Source organism: Petaurus breviceps, unplaced genomic scaffold, assembly GCF_028583685.1.
Source record: "Petaurus breviceps papuanus isolate PSGF00001 unplaced genomic scaffold, PetGlider_PUasm1.0 37, whole genome shotgun sequence".
Lineage (NCBI taxonomy): Eukaryota > Metazoa > Chordata > Mammalia > Diprotodontia > Petauridae > Petaurus > Petaurus breviceps.
In genome coordinates, this window is record NW_027186296.1 from 2744180 (window position 1) to 2762754 (window position 18575).

General features: G+C 35.9%; 1 protein-coding gene across 3 annotated transcripts in view; it reads left to right on the forward strand.

Annotated features, from left to right (window-relative positions):
- The window catches only part of DPH6 (diphthamine biosynthesis 6), a 499664-nt gene that overhangs the window by 7003 nt on the left and 474086 nt on the right, over window positions 1–18575 (forward strand). For all 3 annotated transcript variants that reach the window (XM_069097640.1, XM_069097641.1, XM_069097642.1), the window contains exon 3: window positions 10497–10690. In XM_069097640.1, coding sequence (XP_068953741.1) covers window positions 10497–10690 — 194 coding nt within the window. The remainder of the gene's footprint in view (window positions 1–10496; window positions 10691–18575) is intronic.

Here is an 18575-nt window from a genome sequence, read left to right on the forward strand (position 1 = left end):
CAGACTAGGGGCAACTTTCCAGACCTGTTACATTATTTTAGGTTCTTGAAGACTGCAGAGGAAAAATTTAGGAGCTTGGCCTTCTTCAATCTAGAGTCTTGGGCAGAATTATGTTGTATCATAGTCTCAGGACAGGTATTGTCATTCTTTAGACTTTGAGGAGAGATGGTTCTATAGTGGAACTGTGAAATGGTTCATTCATTCAACAAACATTTATTAATTGCTTACTAGGTGCCATGTACTATGCTAGGGGCTGGAGGTGCAAAGACAAAAATGAAACAGTTAAGTCAGTAGACAATCTATTCTAGAGAAAGTATATACCTTGGGGTGCTGAAGATTTACATGACAAATAGAGCTGTTTGTATTTTAACCAAAAATCCAGCAGGGAACTATTAAAGCTTCTTGAGCATGGAAGTGACATGATCAGACCTGTAATTTAGGAACTTTAATTTGGCAGCTATGTAGAGGATAGATTGGAGAGAATATTGAAGGCAAGGAGAGTGTACTGGCCTGCTGAGAAGTAATGAAAGGCTGAATGAGGGTGGTGGTTGTATGAGTGAAAAGGAGACTGATGTGAGAGGTGTTGTGGAGATAAAATTGAAAAGCCTTGGTTGACTGCAGATGGACAGAAACTGTTACTGTAGCTTGTACATTAAAAACAAGAAGTCAGATTTTCCTTCATTTCTGCTGATTGTCAAACAAGGAAATCCATGTGCTATTTATGGCCAAATCAGTCAATTGTATTTTTCAAGACAGAGATAGAGATTATCATTTAAAGATAGAGATACTTTACAATGTTTTCCCCCATGGAAAAATTTATGTATGTATTATATCATGTTGCTATCACATAATCTCTTCTTTTCTTGTGCCTCAGGAGCATTTGAGGTAGGATAACATGCAAGGAATGAGTGAAAAAAAAGTAGAAAAGCTGATTTTTAAAACTGGCAAGAAATAAAGAGAAAAATTAAGGAAAACATACTATTAGAATAGTATCAAGATAATTTTTAAGTCAGACTGTTCACATTCAAACAGTACAAAAGATATGCATAGGATTATAAAGTGTGGATAATGATCCAACTAATTTTGATTTAAGCTAAGAAAGAAGACCTAGTTTGTCAGGTTATAAAAGATACAGTGAATAATTGACTGACATCTTTATTCCCGAGTAAGTTTTACATGGAGCATAATAAAGAGTAAGGAGTAGAGTTGGCCACAGAGTCAGAGCAATTGGAGTGAATTCATATAGTTGAGTTCTCAAGAGTTAATGTGGAAATGATTTTATTCCCATCAATAATGTGGACTCTTGTCATAACATTCATAAAACAATCCTGTTAAGTCTGGGGTAGGACATTTTGTTGCAAGTTAATTGAGGTGCTCCAGGCAACAGTAGAGCCTTTTCATTTTCATTTGATCTCATGCTAACTATTGTCTTCAAAGCCTCAATTAATAAAGTAACATGATAGTCAGGGACTAGATGGAACATTAAAAGAAATTGTGTTCTTACCAAGTTGAAAAAAAAAAACCAACTGTTATACTAGCATCTAGATTTTTTCCCCCAACAGCTCAAAGTTCTTTGTATGAATTCATACAGCTCTGCCTTAAAAGGTAGATGTATTTTTAAGTGTCATGTGAAGTAGGGCTGAGTACATCTTGTTCTTCTATTTATAATAGGAATTATAATGTAAGGAATTTATAATAATGGAGTAACTAGAACTTAACTTTGTGTATTCTTAAACTCTTAAGTGTAAAATCTAAATGCTCTCTCACTTTCTTTTTTTTTTTTTACATTATTTTACCATACTACGAGATGGAGAGAAGACAATCATATTTGTATGTTTATTTTTGTGCACTCAGATTATTTTACAAATAAAAATTCAGATGTAAATCTTAGAAAGGAGAGTAAAAGGCTTTTTATGTTTTCTTTAGGTCTTTGATTATTTTAGACTTTTAGTTTATGTTCTTGTTATCAAGATTAATTTTTAAAATTTAAAATAGAGATTATAATACCATGTTAGACATATTTGTGTAACTCATTTCATTGTGCACATATAATTTGATGATGAGAAAAAAAGGAGGTAACAAATAGTGCTGGTTCCAATTATTGATTGTCATGGGGTCCTAATTTTTGAATTCCATTTACTTGACTTTTTCACATTTTGTGGAAAGCTTGTAAACTATTTAAACTTTTGTGATATCAATAAAGTGGCACAGTTGGAATTGTTTTGCTATAAACTGGGTGGATCAATGAAATATATAAGCACTTTTTAATAACTTAGTATTTTTTCCCAAGGCTTTTTTTTAAGGATTGTGTACACAGTTTGATATATTTTATTTGGCATTTAAGGTTATATTTTTTATAATCAATTTATTTATTTTTAGTTTTCAACATCCAATTCCATAAGATTTTGAGTTTTAAATCTCCCCGTATCCTTCCCCAATGGTGTGCAATCTGATATAGGCTGTACTTATGCATTCATATTAAATGTATTTTCACATTAGTCATGATGTAAAGAAGAATTAGAACTATTGGAAAGAATCACAAGAAAGAAGAAATAAAACAATGAAAGAAAAGTAGAGCAAATAGAATGCTTCCATTTGCATTCAGACTCAAAAGTTATTTTTCTGGATGTAGATAGTATTTTCCATCATGAGTTTTTTGGAGTTGTCCTAGATTCTTGCATTGTTGAGAAGACCTAAGTCAGTCATCATACAATGTGGCCGTTAACTGTGTACAGTGTTCTCCTGGTTCTGCTCATTTCACTCAGCATCAGTTCATATAAGACTTTCCAGGTTTTTATGAAGTCGGCCTGCTCATCATTTCTTATAGCACAATAGTATTCCATTACATTCATATGCCACAGCTTGTTTAGCCATTCCCCAATCCCCTCAATTTCCAATTCTTTGTCGCCATAAATAGATCTGCCATAAATATTTTTGGACATGTGGGTCCTTTTCCTATTTTTATGATCTTTTTGGAATACAGACCTAGAAGTGGTATTGCTGGGTTAAAGGGTATGCACATTTTTATAGCTCTTTGGGAATAGTTCCAGATTGCTCTGCAGAATGGTTGGGTCAGTTTACAATTCTACCAACAATGCATTACTGTTACAATTTTCCCACATCTTCTCCAACATTTATCATTTTCCTGTTTTGTTATATTAGTCAATATGATAGGTGTGATGTGGTACCTCAGAGTTGTTTTGATTGCATTTTTTCTAATCAATAGTGATTTAGAGCATTTTTTTCATGTAATTTAGTATTTTTTGACAATGAAAACTAATATATGACATTGATAATGAAATTTGACATATGAAAATTATTAACACCTTTACTTATGGATGCAGATGTTCAAAACATTTGTCACTGGCTTCACATTTTTGAGGATGATGCTTCACACACTGAAGCATTTTTAGATCTTCTCTTTGTTCTATCATACTTCAGAATCTTTGAATGTCAAATCAAATCATCAAATACTTATTGAATGCCTACCCAGAAATGAAGTACTATAGATACTATCAACATCAATTTATCATATGACCTTGACATTGCACATGTTTAGAACATGAGTTTTCAATTTCTGTTATTAGGATTCTTGCACTAATGTGGCATTTCCCATTTTCTAATAACAATCTACTTACATTGAATCAGGAAAAATTCTGTCTTCTTGAAATCTGCTTGTTAATCCATAATGCAAACATTAAGACACATCCCTAAAGCTAACCTATTGAAAATAGCAGTTGTTTAATATAAAAAAATTACTGACTTTCACATGATAATAGTACTATTAGAATCCATTGATTAAGAAAATATGTCATGAGGGGGAAAACTGCTGTGAATTCACTAATACTTTTAAATTAGTTTGTAGTTTTTTAATCACAATAGCATCTTCATATATTTGGGGTAATTTTACACATATGTGAAAAATATTTAGTCCATAGAAGGCATGCTTGATTATTTATGAGTTTGTATATGTAGCAGGGGACCTTGTGTAATGAATCTGGATCTATAGCTTAAAGATAAAGGACAAAATCCAAATCACTCCTCCTGGCATTTATGGCCTTCCACAGTCTCATTTCAACAAACCTTTTTTTAGGCTTATTTGACATTATTCCCCTTCTTGTATTCCAGCTAGATTAGAGTGCTAGGTATTGTCCATTTTATTCTGCTTTTTTTGACCTGTGCTTTCATCTATCCAATTTTCTATGCCTAAAATATATTTCTTTCACTCTGTTCAAAGCTAACTTCCTTCAATTTTCTGTTGAAGTACTTGAAGTCTTCTTTGTTTCCCAGAAAGTGGTCTCTCAAATGCAAATCAAAACAACTCTGAGTTAGCACCTCAAACCTATCAGATTGACTAATATGACAGAAAATGAAAATGATAAATGTTGGAGGGGATGTGGGAAAACTAGGACACTAATGCATTGTTGGTGGAGTTGTGAACTTATCCAGCCATTCTGGAGAGCAATTTGGAACTGTGCTCAAAGTGCTATAAAACTTTGCATACCCTTTGAGTCAACACTACCACTATGAGGTCTGTATCCCGAAGTGATTAAAAAAAGGGGGAGAGGGAGTCGAAACAGAACCTCCCTGTGGCTCTAGCTTCCACCTTTCCCAATTCATGTAAAAGGGGCCTCTGAACAACCTTTGGAGCTACAGAACCCACAAAATGACACAGAGAACCTAACCTCCCGCTGAGGACAGCCCAGCAGGCTGGCAGGAATTGGCCAGCACAGTGCTCTGGGAGCCGAGCCCAGGCCTGCATGAGCTGGTCGTTTTAGCTGCCTGACCAGCTGTCAGCTGGAGAGACTCCAGATCACCAGCCGCTGTGACAGTCCAGAATTATCAACATATAGATGCTAAGGACAAAGTGAGAGGTCACTGCAGTGTGGACTTTGGGACCCAGTAGTTGGGAGTGTGTCGGTTTTTGCCCCCAAGGCAAGAAGCTGCTGAGGGCTGCAGCGTAGCAGTAGCCATGTGGCAGCTTCAGCTCCTGGCCTGCAGAGTGTAGGGGGACAAAGTGACCAGTCTGAGGGGTAATCACTCTTGCTTTAACCTGCTTGGATCTGGATTGTGGTCTAGGGTGGAGGTCCTGGGGTGTATGAACAGCTTGCCAGAGCATGTGGAGGCTTCAGAGAGGGCACCCAACTAATACCTTTGGCAGCTGAGAAAACCCCAGCATTTGGAATGAAGCTCCCCTGTCTGGTGGCAGAGTCCTACTGTGGCAAAAAGCCCCAGAATCAAGTAATTAAGTGGCAACATGACCAGGCAAAGGAAACAAAGCAAACAGAAGATTCCAACATTAGACTCCTATTTTGGTGACAAAAAGGAGCAAAGCATGGAACAGGAGGAAGACAGTGAAGTCAGAACTCCTGCACCAAAAGCTTCAAAGGAAAATACAAGCTGGTTGCAGGCCATAGAGGACCTTAAGAAGCAGATAAGAGAAGTGGAGGAAAAATTGGGAAGAGAAATGAGAACGAAGCAAGAAAATTACAAAATGAGAGTCAACAGCCTGACTGAGAAAAATAATACCTTAAAAAATAGACTCATTCAAATGGCAAAAGAGGCTCAAAAAGGCAATGAGGAGAAGAATGCTTTAAAAAGCTGAATTTGCCAGATGGATAAAGAATCTGAAAAGCTAATTGAGGACAATCATTCCCTCAGATTTAGAATGGAACAAAGGGAAGCTAGTGACTTGATGAGAAATCAAGATGCTGTAAAACAGATCCAAACAAATGAAAGAATAGAAGGCAATGTGAAATATCTCATGGGAAAAAAATCACTGACATGGAAAATAGATCCAGGAGAGATAATTTAAAAATTATTGGGCTACCTGAAAGCCATGATCAAAGAAAGAACCTAGAAATCATCCTCCAAGAAATTCTCAAGGAAAACTGCCTTGATGTTTTAGAATCAGAAGGCAAAATAGAGGTTGAAAGAATCCACCAATCACCTCCTGAAAAAGATCCCCAAAAGAAAACTCCTAGGAATAGTATAGCCAGGTTCTGGAATTCCCAGATTAAGGAGAGAATATTACAAACAACCAGGAAGAAACAATTTGAGTATTGTGGAAACACAATCAGGATAACCCAGGATCTGGCAGCTTCTACATTGAGGGATCGAAAGGCTTGGAATATGATATTCCAGAGGTCAGAGGAGATGGGATTAAAACCATGAGTCACCTACCCAGCAAAACTGAGTATCACGTTTCAGGGGAAAATATGGTCATTCAGTAGAATAGAGGACTTTCAAGTATTCTTGAAGAAAAAACCAGAGTTGAATAGAAAATTTGACATTCAGATACAAGAAGCAAGAGAAGCATGAGAAGGTAAACAGGGAAAAGAAGTCATAAGGAACTCATCAAATTGATCTATTTACATTCCTAGATGGAAAAACGATAATTGTAACTGATGAAACTTTTTTCAGTATGAAAATAGTTAAAGGGAATAGAAATATATATAGTCTTTATCAGAGGGTATATAGGCGTATGATTACATATGTGAATGTGTGTGTATATATATATATATGTTTACACGTATACATAGATGGAGGGAACAGGACCAATTTAATAGGAAGGGATGATACTTAAAAGGTGAAATTAAGAGGTGAGAGGGGAATATAATGAGAGGAGATGGGGAGAGACAGAATGGGGCAAACTATTTCATATAGAAGAGGCAAGGGAAAATGGGTACATGGAGAGGAAGAACAGAAAGGCATAAGGGAATGGGTCAACCTAATACTTATTGAATTTGGCTTAGGGAGGGAATGACATACACACTAAATAGGGTATCTCACCATACAGGAGAGTAGGGGGGAAGGGGATGAGAGGGGGGATGAAGGAAGGGAGAACAGGCTGAGGGGGAGGGTAGTTGGAAGCACACACTTTTGAAAAGGGACAGGACTAAAGTAGAGAATAGATCAAGTGAGAGGTGGGATAGGAGGGAGGGAAACATATTCAGTCTTCTACAATATATCTACTATGGTAATGTTTTGCATTAGCTACACATGTACAACCTATATTGAATTGCTTATCTTCCCAGTAAGGGTGGGTGACAATGGAGGAAGGGAATGAATCTGGAATTCAAAGTTTTAAAATCAAATGTTTAAAAATATATTTATCCCGGGCTCAGACACTTAGCACCCACCCAGAAACACCTGGCCTTGTAACCTTGGCAAGTTATTTAACCCCACTTGCATAGGGGTGGCCAGGTGGCTCAGTGGGTAAGAGCACTGGTTCCAGTGTCAGGATGACCTGGAGATCGAATCCTGGGCTCAGACACTCAGCACCACACCTAGAAATAACTGGCCGTGTGGCCTTGAGCAAGTTACTTAACCCCAATTGCTTAAAAAAAAAAAATATATATATATATATATATATATATATATATACTATCATTAATACTATTTTACATGTAATTGGGAAGTAAGAGGAGGGGATATCCTGGGGGACCACTATTTTGGGGAGGTGGGTAGGGGAAAAATGGGGAGAAAATTTATAACCAAAAATCTGGCAGAAGTGAATGAAGTAAACCAGAAGTTAATAAAGCATTTGGAAAAAAAAGGGAGGGGGAGGGGAGAAAGGACCCGCATGTACAAAAAATATTTATGGCAGATCTTTTTGTGGTGGCAGAGAACCAGAAATTGAAGAGATGCCCAACAACTGGGGAAAGACCGAAGAATAATCATATATGATTATTATAGAATATTGTTGTGCTGTAGTAAGAAACGATGAGCAGGGTAATTTCAGAAAAACGTGGAAAGACTTACATGAACTGATAGAGAATAAAGTGAACAGAACCAGGAGAACATTGTACACACTTATAGCAGTAGTGTACAGTGAACAACTGTGAATGACTTATCTATTCTCAGCAATGTGAGGATCCAAAACAGTCCAAAGAATCATGATGAAAAATGCTCTCTGCCTCCAAAGAAAGAGCTGTTGTCTGAATATAGACTGAAGCATACAATTTTTCCTTCCCTTCCTTCTTTCTTCCTTTTTACCTTCCTTTCTGTCTCTCCTTCTATCCTTTCTTTTGAGTCTTGTACAAAATGACTAATATGGAAGTGTTTTATATGATTATACACATATAATCTATATCAGATTGCTTATCCTCTCAGGGAGGGAGTGAGAGTAATAGAAATTGGAAACCAATGAATGCTAAAAATTGTTTTTACATGTAATTGGGAGGAAAATATTTTTAAAAGAGAAAGTGATCTCTCTCCCTCTTTTATTTTCTTAAAGTACTTTCTCTGGAATTCTGTTTTGTGTTCATCACATTCAATCCTTTTTTCTTCTTGCTTACTTGTATCTGTATTATGTCTGTATTCTCCCTATGAAGTTGTAAGTTCTTTTCCTTAAAGGACTATGTTGATTTTCATCCTAGTACTTCTCTAAGTGATTGCAAATAGTAAACATTAAGTAAATATTCATTGAATTTATTAGGCTAGTAGTGGTCTTCACTCATATGTGCCTGTGTAATTTCAAGCTATGTCAGTAAGCTGTATACACATTTTCATTGGAATTCATTTTACTAATCTCAAAAATTAATTTAGCACATATTTTATGTCAGTTATGAGATTGTATTTCTCCGTTTCAAAGAGGACCATGGCATCAGGGAAATGATGACATGACCTGCAGTTGACTTAGATTTGAATGAGGGAGGACTGTGAAAGGTCATCAGTCTCACTTTCTCCTCCAGAGCCATCTGGATCCAGTGACCAGATATTCATCAGGATGATGGGAGATGACCCAGAATGCAATGGGAGACCCTGGCTCTTCTAGGCTAAGGCCTTTTCACATACTCATTTAGAGTGAGGTAACACCCACTCAGTGAATAGGCCTCTTTAAGAAATGAGTGAAGGAATGACATCTTTAATTAGAGGGAAAAAAAAATCAAGCTGGGAGGGTAAGACCCTCAAGGTTGCTGTTCCAAAGAGAAACAATTACCACTTTAAGACAGGAGGGGTGTGTGTGTGTGTGTCTGTGTGTGTGTGTGTGTGTCTGTGAGTGTCTATGAGAGAGACAGAGAGAGAGAGAAATCTAGCCAGTAAACCGCAAGTTAAGTGGGCAGCTTCTGGCCATCAACATTTTCCTTCCTTTGGAGAGGAGAAAGAGAGGAAGAAGGAGAGGGAGATGATGAGCTGAGCTACCCAGCTAGCTGGGTCCCTATTCAGGCAGTGCGGTCTTAATGGTAAGAGCCGCAGATAGAGAATCACAAGACATAGTTTTTTCTTTTGCTAGCTGTGTGACCTCAAGTAAGTCAGTTGATATCTTATGGCATGGCCTACATCTCTCTCACCCTTTTTTTCTCATGTGTAAAATGGGTAGGTGGGTGGGAGGAATTGTACTTGGATGATCTTGAGGATTCCTTGTAACTCTATGGTTCTGTGATGCCATGTATTTTGGAAGAAGCCCTTTAGGGATCCAAAATCCATTGAAATGTATCAATTTGAATTGGAAAAAGAAACTAGATTGAGAAAATAATTTAAGGGAATATAAACTTACTCTTTGGAGACTCTCAAGACATATATATATATATACATGTAAATAATATATAAAATATGTGTATGTGTGTGTGTATATATATTTATATATATATATATATATATAAATAAAATAGACACATGCCCATTTCCTGTTAGAACATTCTAATAATGTGTGTATGTGTGTGTGTGTATGTATAAGTATACAAACCAGTAGGCACATGGGTGAATTGAAAGTCACTCTCAGTGTTCCATGGTGCATACTGAGGATGCAAGGGAAGCACTAAGAGATAGTGTCAAAACGTTATTGTTGACTTAATTAGTATTTATTCAGTGCATGCTATCTCTCAGACACTCTGAAAGTTGCTGGGGGTATAAGTACAAAGAATGTGAAGTGATCCCTACTTACAGGGGACTTCCATTCTAATGTAATTCTGGTAACAAAGAATCATCAGTTTAACCCTTTGGACTCTGTACTAAAGACCTCAGGCAGCTCTCAGCATTGTCTAGCACTTAAAATTTCTCTAGGGACGGTGATAAAAAAGACAAACACAGTGGAATATACTCAGAAAATCCACATCTCTGCAACTGCATTACTGCACTGGCAAAAGGTCTCATGTAGCTCTCTTTCTTTTTCTTCCCTGTGAATAACTAGCCCCGTAAATAGTAGTGTAATGGGGCCAAGCCTAAAATAACAGCCCATAGGTTCTGCCCCCATCTACTGCCTGCAGGCAACCTCAGAGCAAGGCTGATGTAGTCCTCGGGGATATTGCATGAAGATGTTTCTTGCTGGCCCCACAGTTTACCTACCTTGTATTACTTCATGTAGTAATAGCCACTGTAAATTGATATGTAACATTTCATTTCAGAATGTAGAGATATAAAACAGCATTCTTTTTCAGTTTCCTATTCTGTCATAGTTAATATTGGAACATTTTGGTACCCTAGTTGAGTCTTCAATTCCACCTTCTTTTTTGATTTTCTTGAATTGAGCATTTCTGTTTTGTTTTCTACAGTGGGATCAGATGAACTGGATAGTTACATGTATCAGACAGTGGGACATCAGGCAATTGAACTGTTTGCTGAAGCAATGGGTCTCCCATTATATCGTCAGACCATCAAAGGGACCAGTGTGGAGACTGGACGAATGTATACCAGATGCGAAGGTGATGAGGTTGAAGATCTCTATGAACTTTTGAAATGTGTTAAGGTATGGTTTCTAACCTTTTATACTACATTATATCAATGGAAGGACAGTAAAGTCATATGTAGTTTAAGATCTACTGAAATGCAAAGGGTATTTTGCAAAGAATTTTATTTACTTGTGAATAAAGGGAACTGTAAAAACTTTTTCATTTTTTGTGGTATAAAAACATAGCCTATGACTTTTGTCATAATTTATCATAGAGGCCTCCTCAAATTTAAATGGATTTTGTATGTAAGACTTTAAAGGCATAATTTAGATTATTTGTTGATTATGTACAAGATTTGGGATAGCTATTATTTTCTTACTTTTCACTCCTATTATTCATAAGAATTTAAGAGGAAGTATCAGCTTTCAACAATAAATGACATTTCTTTCCTGGGACTTTACATTTGTACATTGTACCTTTGTTTTTTTTAAATTTAACTTGTTCAATTTTGCATTATAATTTACTTGGGCTTAGTAAATACTTAATAAATGTTTGTTGGAATATAATACTACTCCTAATAAATTGTAAGCTCCACAAGGGTAGTAACTGTCTTTTCTTTCTATCTCTACAGTATATTATAGGTGCTTAATACATGTCTGTTGAATGTAGTGTTGCTGCTTATCTAGCCCAGTGAATATTCATTAATTGAATGCTTAGGTATCAAGATATATACCCTTGGGGCAGCTAGGTGGCACAGTAAGTAGAGTGCTGGTCCTGGAGTCAGGAGGACCTAAGTTTGGATCCGGCCTCAGAAACTTAACACACACAAACAAAAAACCTAGCCGTGTGGCCTTGGACAAGTTACTTAAACCCAATTGCTCTCCAAAAAAAAAAAATAATAAAATAACCCTTCATTTTCATTGATATTCACTATCATTTAGTGCAGTCAATGTTTTTCTTCTTTATCCTTAACATTTTTTGTCAGCAAAAACTGCAGTAAATGTTTATTAAACATTTGTTGAATGCAGAAAGCACTGAGTTACTAGTTTATGAATTAATAGGAAGATAAGATAGCAAAAATAGCTGTAATATGGAATAATTTTCTAAGCTTATTAGAAGGTTGCAAAAACAAAACTTTGTGAAGTCTCAAGGAGAAAGTCCTGACTTTCAGTCTTCCATTTTACATAGGCAATATTCCATTACTGAAAGGAAATTTAGGCTGATTCTAATAATGCTTAAGGCCTTGCCTGTGACTTTGGATGAAAGTACCTAGCATGTAGTAAAGATTTGATAATTGTATGTTAAACTAAGTTGAATTGATGGCAGGCTGTTGATATCATAGGATCAGAGATTTCACACTGGAAGTTAGAAGTCTCCTGGTCTAATTCTCATTATTTTATATATGAGAAAACTGAGTCCAAGAGATGTTAAGTGACTTGCTTGACCTTTTATTTTACTCTTTAGTGACATTATATGGGATGTTCTTGCTCTGTAGAAACCTGTCACTGAGAAGCTATGGCCATTGACTCATTGTCATGAGATTTTTATAGGCCTGCTCTGAGGAATTAATGAAGCTTTATATATTCATTTTTATATTACTGAATCAAAGTATAGTATTCATTGAGGATTTGTTTCAAATAATAAAAGAATACACATCCTTTAAAATTTATAGTTAGAATTTTTTAAAAGTATTAATACCTATATTTTTATTTACTTATTCTTATCTGAGAAAGAATAACAACTTTTACCATAATGATCATTATCAGAAAACATTCGTTCATTTTATTAACCTTCTAATTAGACACGACTTCTAGCCCTTCCCTTATCTAAACCATTCTCCACATAATGGCCAAAATAATCTTTGGAAACCATTAATTTGACAATATCTATACTCAAAAAACTTCAGTGAATTCCTAATTCCAAGAAAAAGTACAAGCCCTTTAGCTTGGCATCAATATCTCTTCTTAGACTGGTTTCAGCTGTCCTTCCCATGAGTTTGTTACTCATTGTTTCCCTTCATTTGCTCTACATTCTAGCCAAACTGGCCTACTCAGTGTTCCTTAAACTCAGTACTCCATCTCTTCCTTCCTCCCATTGCATTCACAGTAGCCCAGGCTATCCCTTATACCTAAAATGCACTTCCTCTTTACCTCTCATTATTAAAATCCTAACTTCCATAACAATTCAGTTTGTATGTATTTTCCCCAAGGAAAATTTTTCTGATTCCCTTAGAACTTTCTCCTTACCTAAAATTGCCATATATAAATTGGTTTAGGAAAGCAATATGGTATAGTGGATTGATGACTGGTTTTGCAATCAGGCCAGGATTCAGTTTTTGCCTTTGTCTCATACTATAGAAAGCTTTTGGTGACCATGGCACATTACTTAATATCTCAGTGCCATAGACAGCTCTATAAAATGTTATAGACAAATTGCTGATTTTCATTAGTGGAGGGAATTTCCATACTGCACATTAGTATGAATTTAGATCCTACTCTCAGCCCTTCCACGCGTGTACACACACACTCACACACATGCGCACACACCCCTGTTTACCTGTATTTCCCTTGTAGAATATAAATTCCTTTAGATCAATAACTAATTTTTTTTTGTCTTTGTACTACTTTGCCTAGTAAAGGGCTTTTCACATAGGCATTTAATAAATATTTTCTGGTTCCTGATTATGTAGCTATGAGACTGACTGGGTGCTTTGCAAGAGGGTAATGTAGGTGACTAGTTCCCACTTTATTGGAATTTGCTAATCTCTATTCTGAACTTCAGAATCTTAGTAGCCTAAATATTTGTATTAGATACTAAGAGTGAAGGAATATTTGAATACAGCATATAATGGTCTTTTTCTATTAAAAAAAAAATTTGTGATGTAGTAGATAGTGTGGTTGACTTGGAGTCAGAAGACCTAGCTTAAAATGCTACAGAAACTTAACTAACTCTTTGTGGGGACAAGTCACTCTGTCAGAACCCAAGTTTCCTCATTTGTAAAATGGGAATATTTATAACTGTACTACCACCTTGTAATATTCTTGTGAGAAAAGTCCTTTACAAATTTTAGAGTGTTTTGTAAATGGATGATTATTGTTATTATTATTGTTTTCATATTTTTTAGTGGGGTTCAGATAAGTCCTGAGAGAAGTCACTAACCAGCTATTATTCTTTTATGCTTAGTATTTCACAGGTGACCAGAATGACTTAATGTTCTATAGACTTTCACAGGTGACCAAAATAGTTGAATAAAAATTGTTATTGTTCAGTCCTGTCTGACTCTTCATGACTCCATGGACCATACTATCTATGGGTTTTTCTCAGCAAACATACAGGAGTTGGTTTGTCATTTCCTTCTCCAGTGGATTAAGGCAAATAGAAGTTATGTGAGTTGCCCAAGATCATACAACTAGTAAGTGTCAAAGGTTGGATTTAAATTTAGGTTTTTCTGATCACCACTGAGCCATCCAGTGACCTCCTAGGCAGACAGGATCAAATGACTTACCCAAGGTCACACAGTTGTAGTAAGTGTCTGAGACTGGATTTGAACTCAGGTCTTCCTGACTCTAAGCTCAAAACTTTATCCAACTGAGCCATCCTACTCCCTCTTGAATAAAGGTATTAGGATATAAACTCATCCTCTCTAGGTTCATTGAACACATCTTTAGTTTAACTCTAGTAGCGGGTGAGACAATAGAGCTAACATATCCCTCATCTTGTTCCCATGTAATTTTGAACTTGGCTGAGGTTCTACCTTTTGAAAGCTTTTGGAGATTTCAGAGGTCTAGTCTGACCACATCTATTAAAAAAACATTTTTCTAAAGCTTTTATGTTATGTCTGAGTGATTATGAGCAACAGTTCAGTCTATGGTCATATTGCAATTCCAGTATAGTTTCTAGGTTGATTTCTTCTGGGTATTTTGAGTTTAATTTTATCTGTAATATGGGGATTTGTCTCTCAGTCCTTTAAAGATAGTGAACAGCTGATCTGTAATTCTAGCTAGCAGGCCATGTCTTGCTAGGCATTCAGTTGACACTAAATTTTCATTTATTTATTTTTTTTCATTTCTCAAATGCTTTATTAACTTCTGATTTACATTATTCATTTCCGCTAGATTTTAAGTTACAATTTTTTTTCCCCGTTTTTCCCCTACCCACTGCCCCAAAATAGCAATCCCACAGGATATCCCCTCCTCCAATCTGCTCTCTCCTATATCTTCTCCCATACCGCCTTCAACTTTTCCAGTAGGGCATGGTGGATCACTATGCCCCAGTGCCTGTATATCTTATTTCCCAAATACATGTAAAATAGTATTAATAATAGTATATATATATATATATATATATATATATATATATATATATATGTTTTAAACATTTGATTTTAAAGCTTTGAATTCCAGATTCATTCCCTTCCTCCCTTGTCACCCACCCTTACTGGGAAGATAAGCAGTTCAGTATAGGTTGTATATGTATAGCTAATGCAAAACATTAACATAGTAGATATATTGTAAAAGACTGACTATATTTCCCTCCCTCCTATCCCACCTCCCACTTGTTCTATTCTCTACTTTGATACCATCCCCTTTCAAAAGTGAGTGCTTCCAATTTCCCTCCCCCTCAGCCTGTCCTCCCTCTATCATCCCCCCCTCTCATCCCTTTCCCCCGTACTCTCCTGTAGGATGAGATACCCTATTTAGTGTGTATTTCATTCCCTCCCCAAGCCAAATTCAATGAGAATAAGGTTGACCCATTCCTTTTTGCCTTCCTATTCTTCCCCTCCATTGTAACCATTTTCCCTTGCCTCTTCTATATGAGATAGTTTACCCCATTCTGTCTCTCCCCATCTCCTTTTATTATATTCCTCTCTCACCTCTTAATTTCACCTTGTAAGTATCATCCCTTCCTATTAAATTGGTACTGTGCCCACTATGTATACCTGTTAACATATATATATATATATATATATATATATATATATACACACACATTCACATATGTATTCATATGCCCATATACCCTCATATATAGATATATAGATACATTTCTATTCCCTTCAACTATAAAGTTTCATAAGTTACAGTTATTGTTTTTCCACGTAGGAATGTTAATAGTTCAACTTTGAAAAGTTCCTTATGATTTCTTTTCCCTGTTTACCTTTTCATGTTTCTTTTGCTTCTTGTATCTGAATGTCAAATTTTCTATTCAACTCTGGTTTTGTCACCAAGAATGCTTGAAAGTCCTCTATTCCACTGAATGACCATATTTTCCCCTGAAACATGATGTTCAGTTTTGCTGGGTAGGTGACTCTTGGTTTTAATCCCAGCTCCTTTGACCTCTGGAATATCATATTCCAAGCCCTTCAGTCCCTCAGTTTAGAAGCTGCCAGATCCTGGGTTATCCTGGTTGTATTTCCACAATATTCAAATTGTTTCTTCCTGGCTGATTGTAATATTCTCTCCTTAATCTGGGAATTCTGGAACCTGGCTATACTATTCCTAGGAGTTTTCTTTTTGGGATCTTTTTCAGGAGGTGATTGGTGGATTCTTTCAACCTCTATTTTGCCCTCTGGTTCTAAAACATCAGGGCAGTTTTTCCTTGAGAACTTCCTGGAGGATGATTTCTAGGCTCTTACTTTAATCATGGCTTTCAGGTAGTCCAATAATTTTTAAATTATCTCTCCTGGATCTATTTTCCAGGTCAGTGGTTTTTCCCATGAGATAGTTCACATTGCCTTCTATTTTTTCATTTGTTTGTATCTGTTTAACAGCATCTTGATTTCTCATAAAGTCATTAGCTTCCATTTGCTCTAATCTAATAATGAAGTAATGATTCTCCTCAGTCACCTCTTGAGATTCTTTTCCCATCTGGAAAATTTGGCTTTTTAAGGCATTCTTCTCCTCATTGCCTTTTTGAGCCTCTTTTGCCATTTGAGTGAGTCTATTTTTGAAGGTATTGTTTTCCTCAGTCAGGCTGTTGACTCTCATTTTGTAATTTTCTTGCACTGTTCTCATTTCTCTTCCCAATTTTTCCTCCACTTCTCTTATCTGTTTCTTAAGGTCCTCTATGGCCTGTAACCAGATCGTATTTTCCTTTGAAGCGTTTGGTGCAGGAGTTCTGACTTCACTGTCTTCCTCCTATTCTATGCTTTGCTCCATTTTGTCCCCCAAATAGGAGTCTAATGTTGGAATCTTCTGTTTGCTTTGTTTCCTTTGCCTAGTCATGTTGCCACTTAATTACTTGATTCTGGGGCTTTTTGCCACAGTAGGACTCTGCCACCAGACAGGGGAGCTTCATTCCAAATGCTGGGGTTTTCTCAGCTGCCAAAGGTATTAGTTGGGTGCCCTCTCTGAAGCCTCCACACACTCTGACAAGCTGTTCATACACCCCATGTTCCTCCAATAAGGGTATTCTACTACCTACTGAGGCAGCCCATTCCACTGTTGGTTAACCCTCAATGTTAAAAAGATTTTCCCTACAAGAAAGCCAGATCTTCCTTTATGCGACTTCCTGCCCTTACTCTTAGTATTGCCATCTGGGACCAAGAGAAATATATCTAATGATACTTTTTTCATTCAGCAGCCCTTTGAATACTTGAAGGCAGCTATTTGGGTCCCCTTTGCATCTTCTCTGATAAATATCCTCAGAACATTACCTAGGAGAGATATACCAGCAGTATCAACTGCTGCACCAAGGTAAAGAAAGATCATATAATTTAGAGGTGAGCCAAACCTTACAGATCATCTAGCTTCAATTCCTTCATTTTTTTAGATGAGGAAACTGAGATCTAGAGAGGTTAGGAGACTTTCCTGAAGTCACACATTTAATAAGTAGTAGAGGTAAGATTCAAATCTAGCTTCTCTGATTACAGATACATTGTTCTTTTCATTATACTCTTTGGTCTCATTACATTAACTTTAAACCCAGAGTTTTCAGAATGTCCTTTTCATAGTGCTATGAAACTGAATATAAAGTTTTTAATGTAGTGTTTTTGATGGGTCTCAAATTAGATATAATATCATTGATTACATTGCATAAAAATTTTACACTTGATCATTTTGGAGAATAAAGTTGCAGCACGTTGACAGTTTGAGCTTTGTGATAATAACAGCCTTCCAAGTCTAAAAAAGATAATACATTACTTATCAATTTAATTAAAAATGGACAGATTCGTGGTAATTAAGGTGAAATTTCACTTTCGATACATGCTGTCTAATGAAATGGATGCTTTGCCATTATCTTTATAGTAACAGTCAATTATGACATAAATTAATGCTAATGTTAAATCTTGACAACTTCTGCTTTGGAAGTTCATACATGATAATTATAACTATAAGTTGAAAGAGATGTTATCAAGTTGTCCAGGACTAAATAGCTGCTTCTTTTCCTGTGTAGAAATATCAATTTTACTATAGGATATTTTAGAGACATAAATATCAGAAATATATTGCTTTTATGGGAGACACTATGTAATCAGGCTTTTACAGTTAAACCCATTTATGGAACTGTGGTGCAAAAATTGCCATTGAGGTTTTACATATTCAAATGAATAATTGAGTAATTATAGAAAAAAGAGTCTAGAAAAGCTATAATTCTTCTTAATCTTCATTTGTTCTAAGAAAAAGATTCAATTGCCATTTTTAATCCTTTAAATATTAAAAACATTTAGATTCATTTTCATTGTATAAATTTATTTGTAACACATTAAAGTCTGTAACTTTTAACATACATTTAAAAACCTCTTATTGCTGTTACCTCTTTCTTTAAAAATTAGCACTAAGATTTTTGTAGGAAATATGTTAAAATTTTTAAACTCTTTGAAAAGAAACTGAAGAAGGCTAGGAATCACTTGGAACATTTCAAATTTTGCCAGTTATTTTGCGGTGATTGTATGAAATGAATCCCTAAGATTATGGTGCTGTAATTCTTATGGAATGCAGAAAGACCAAGAAAACTGGAAGG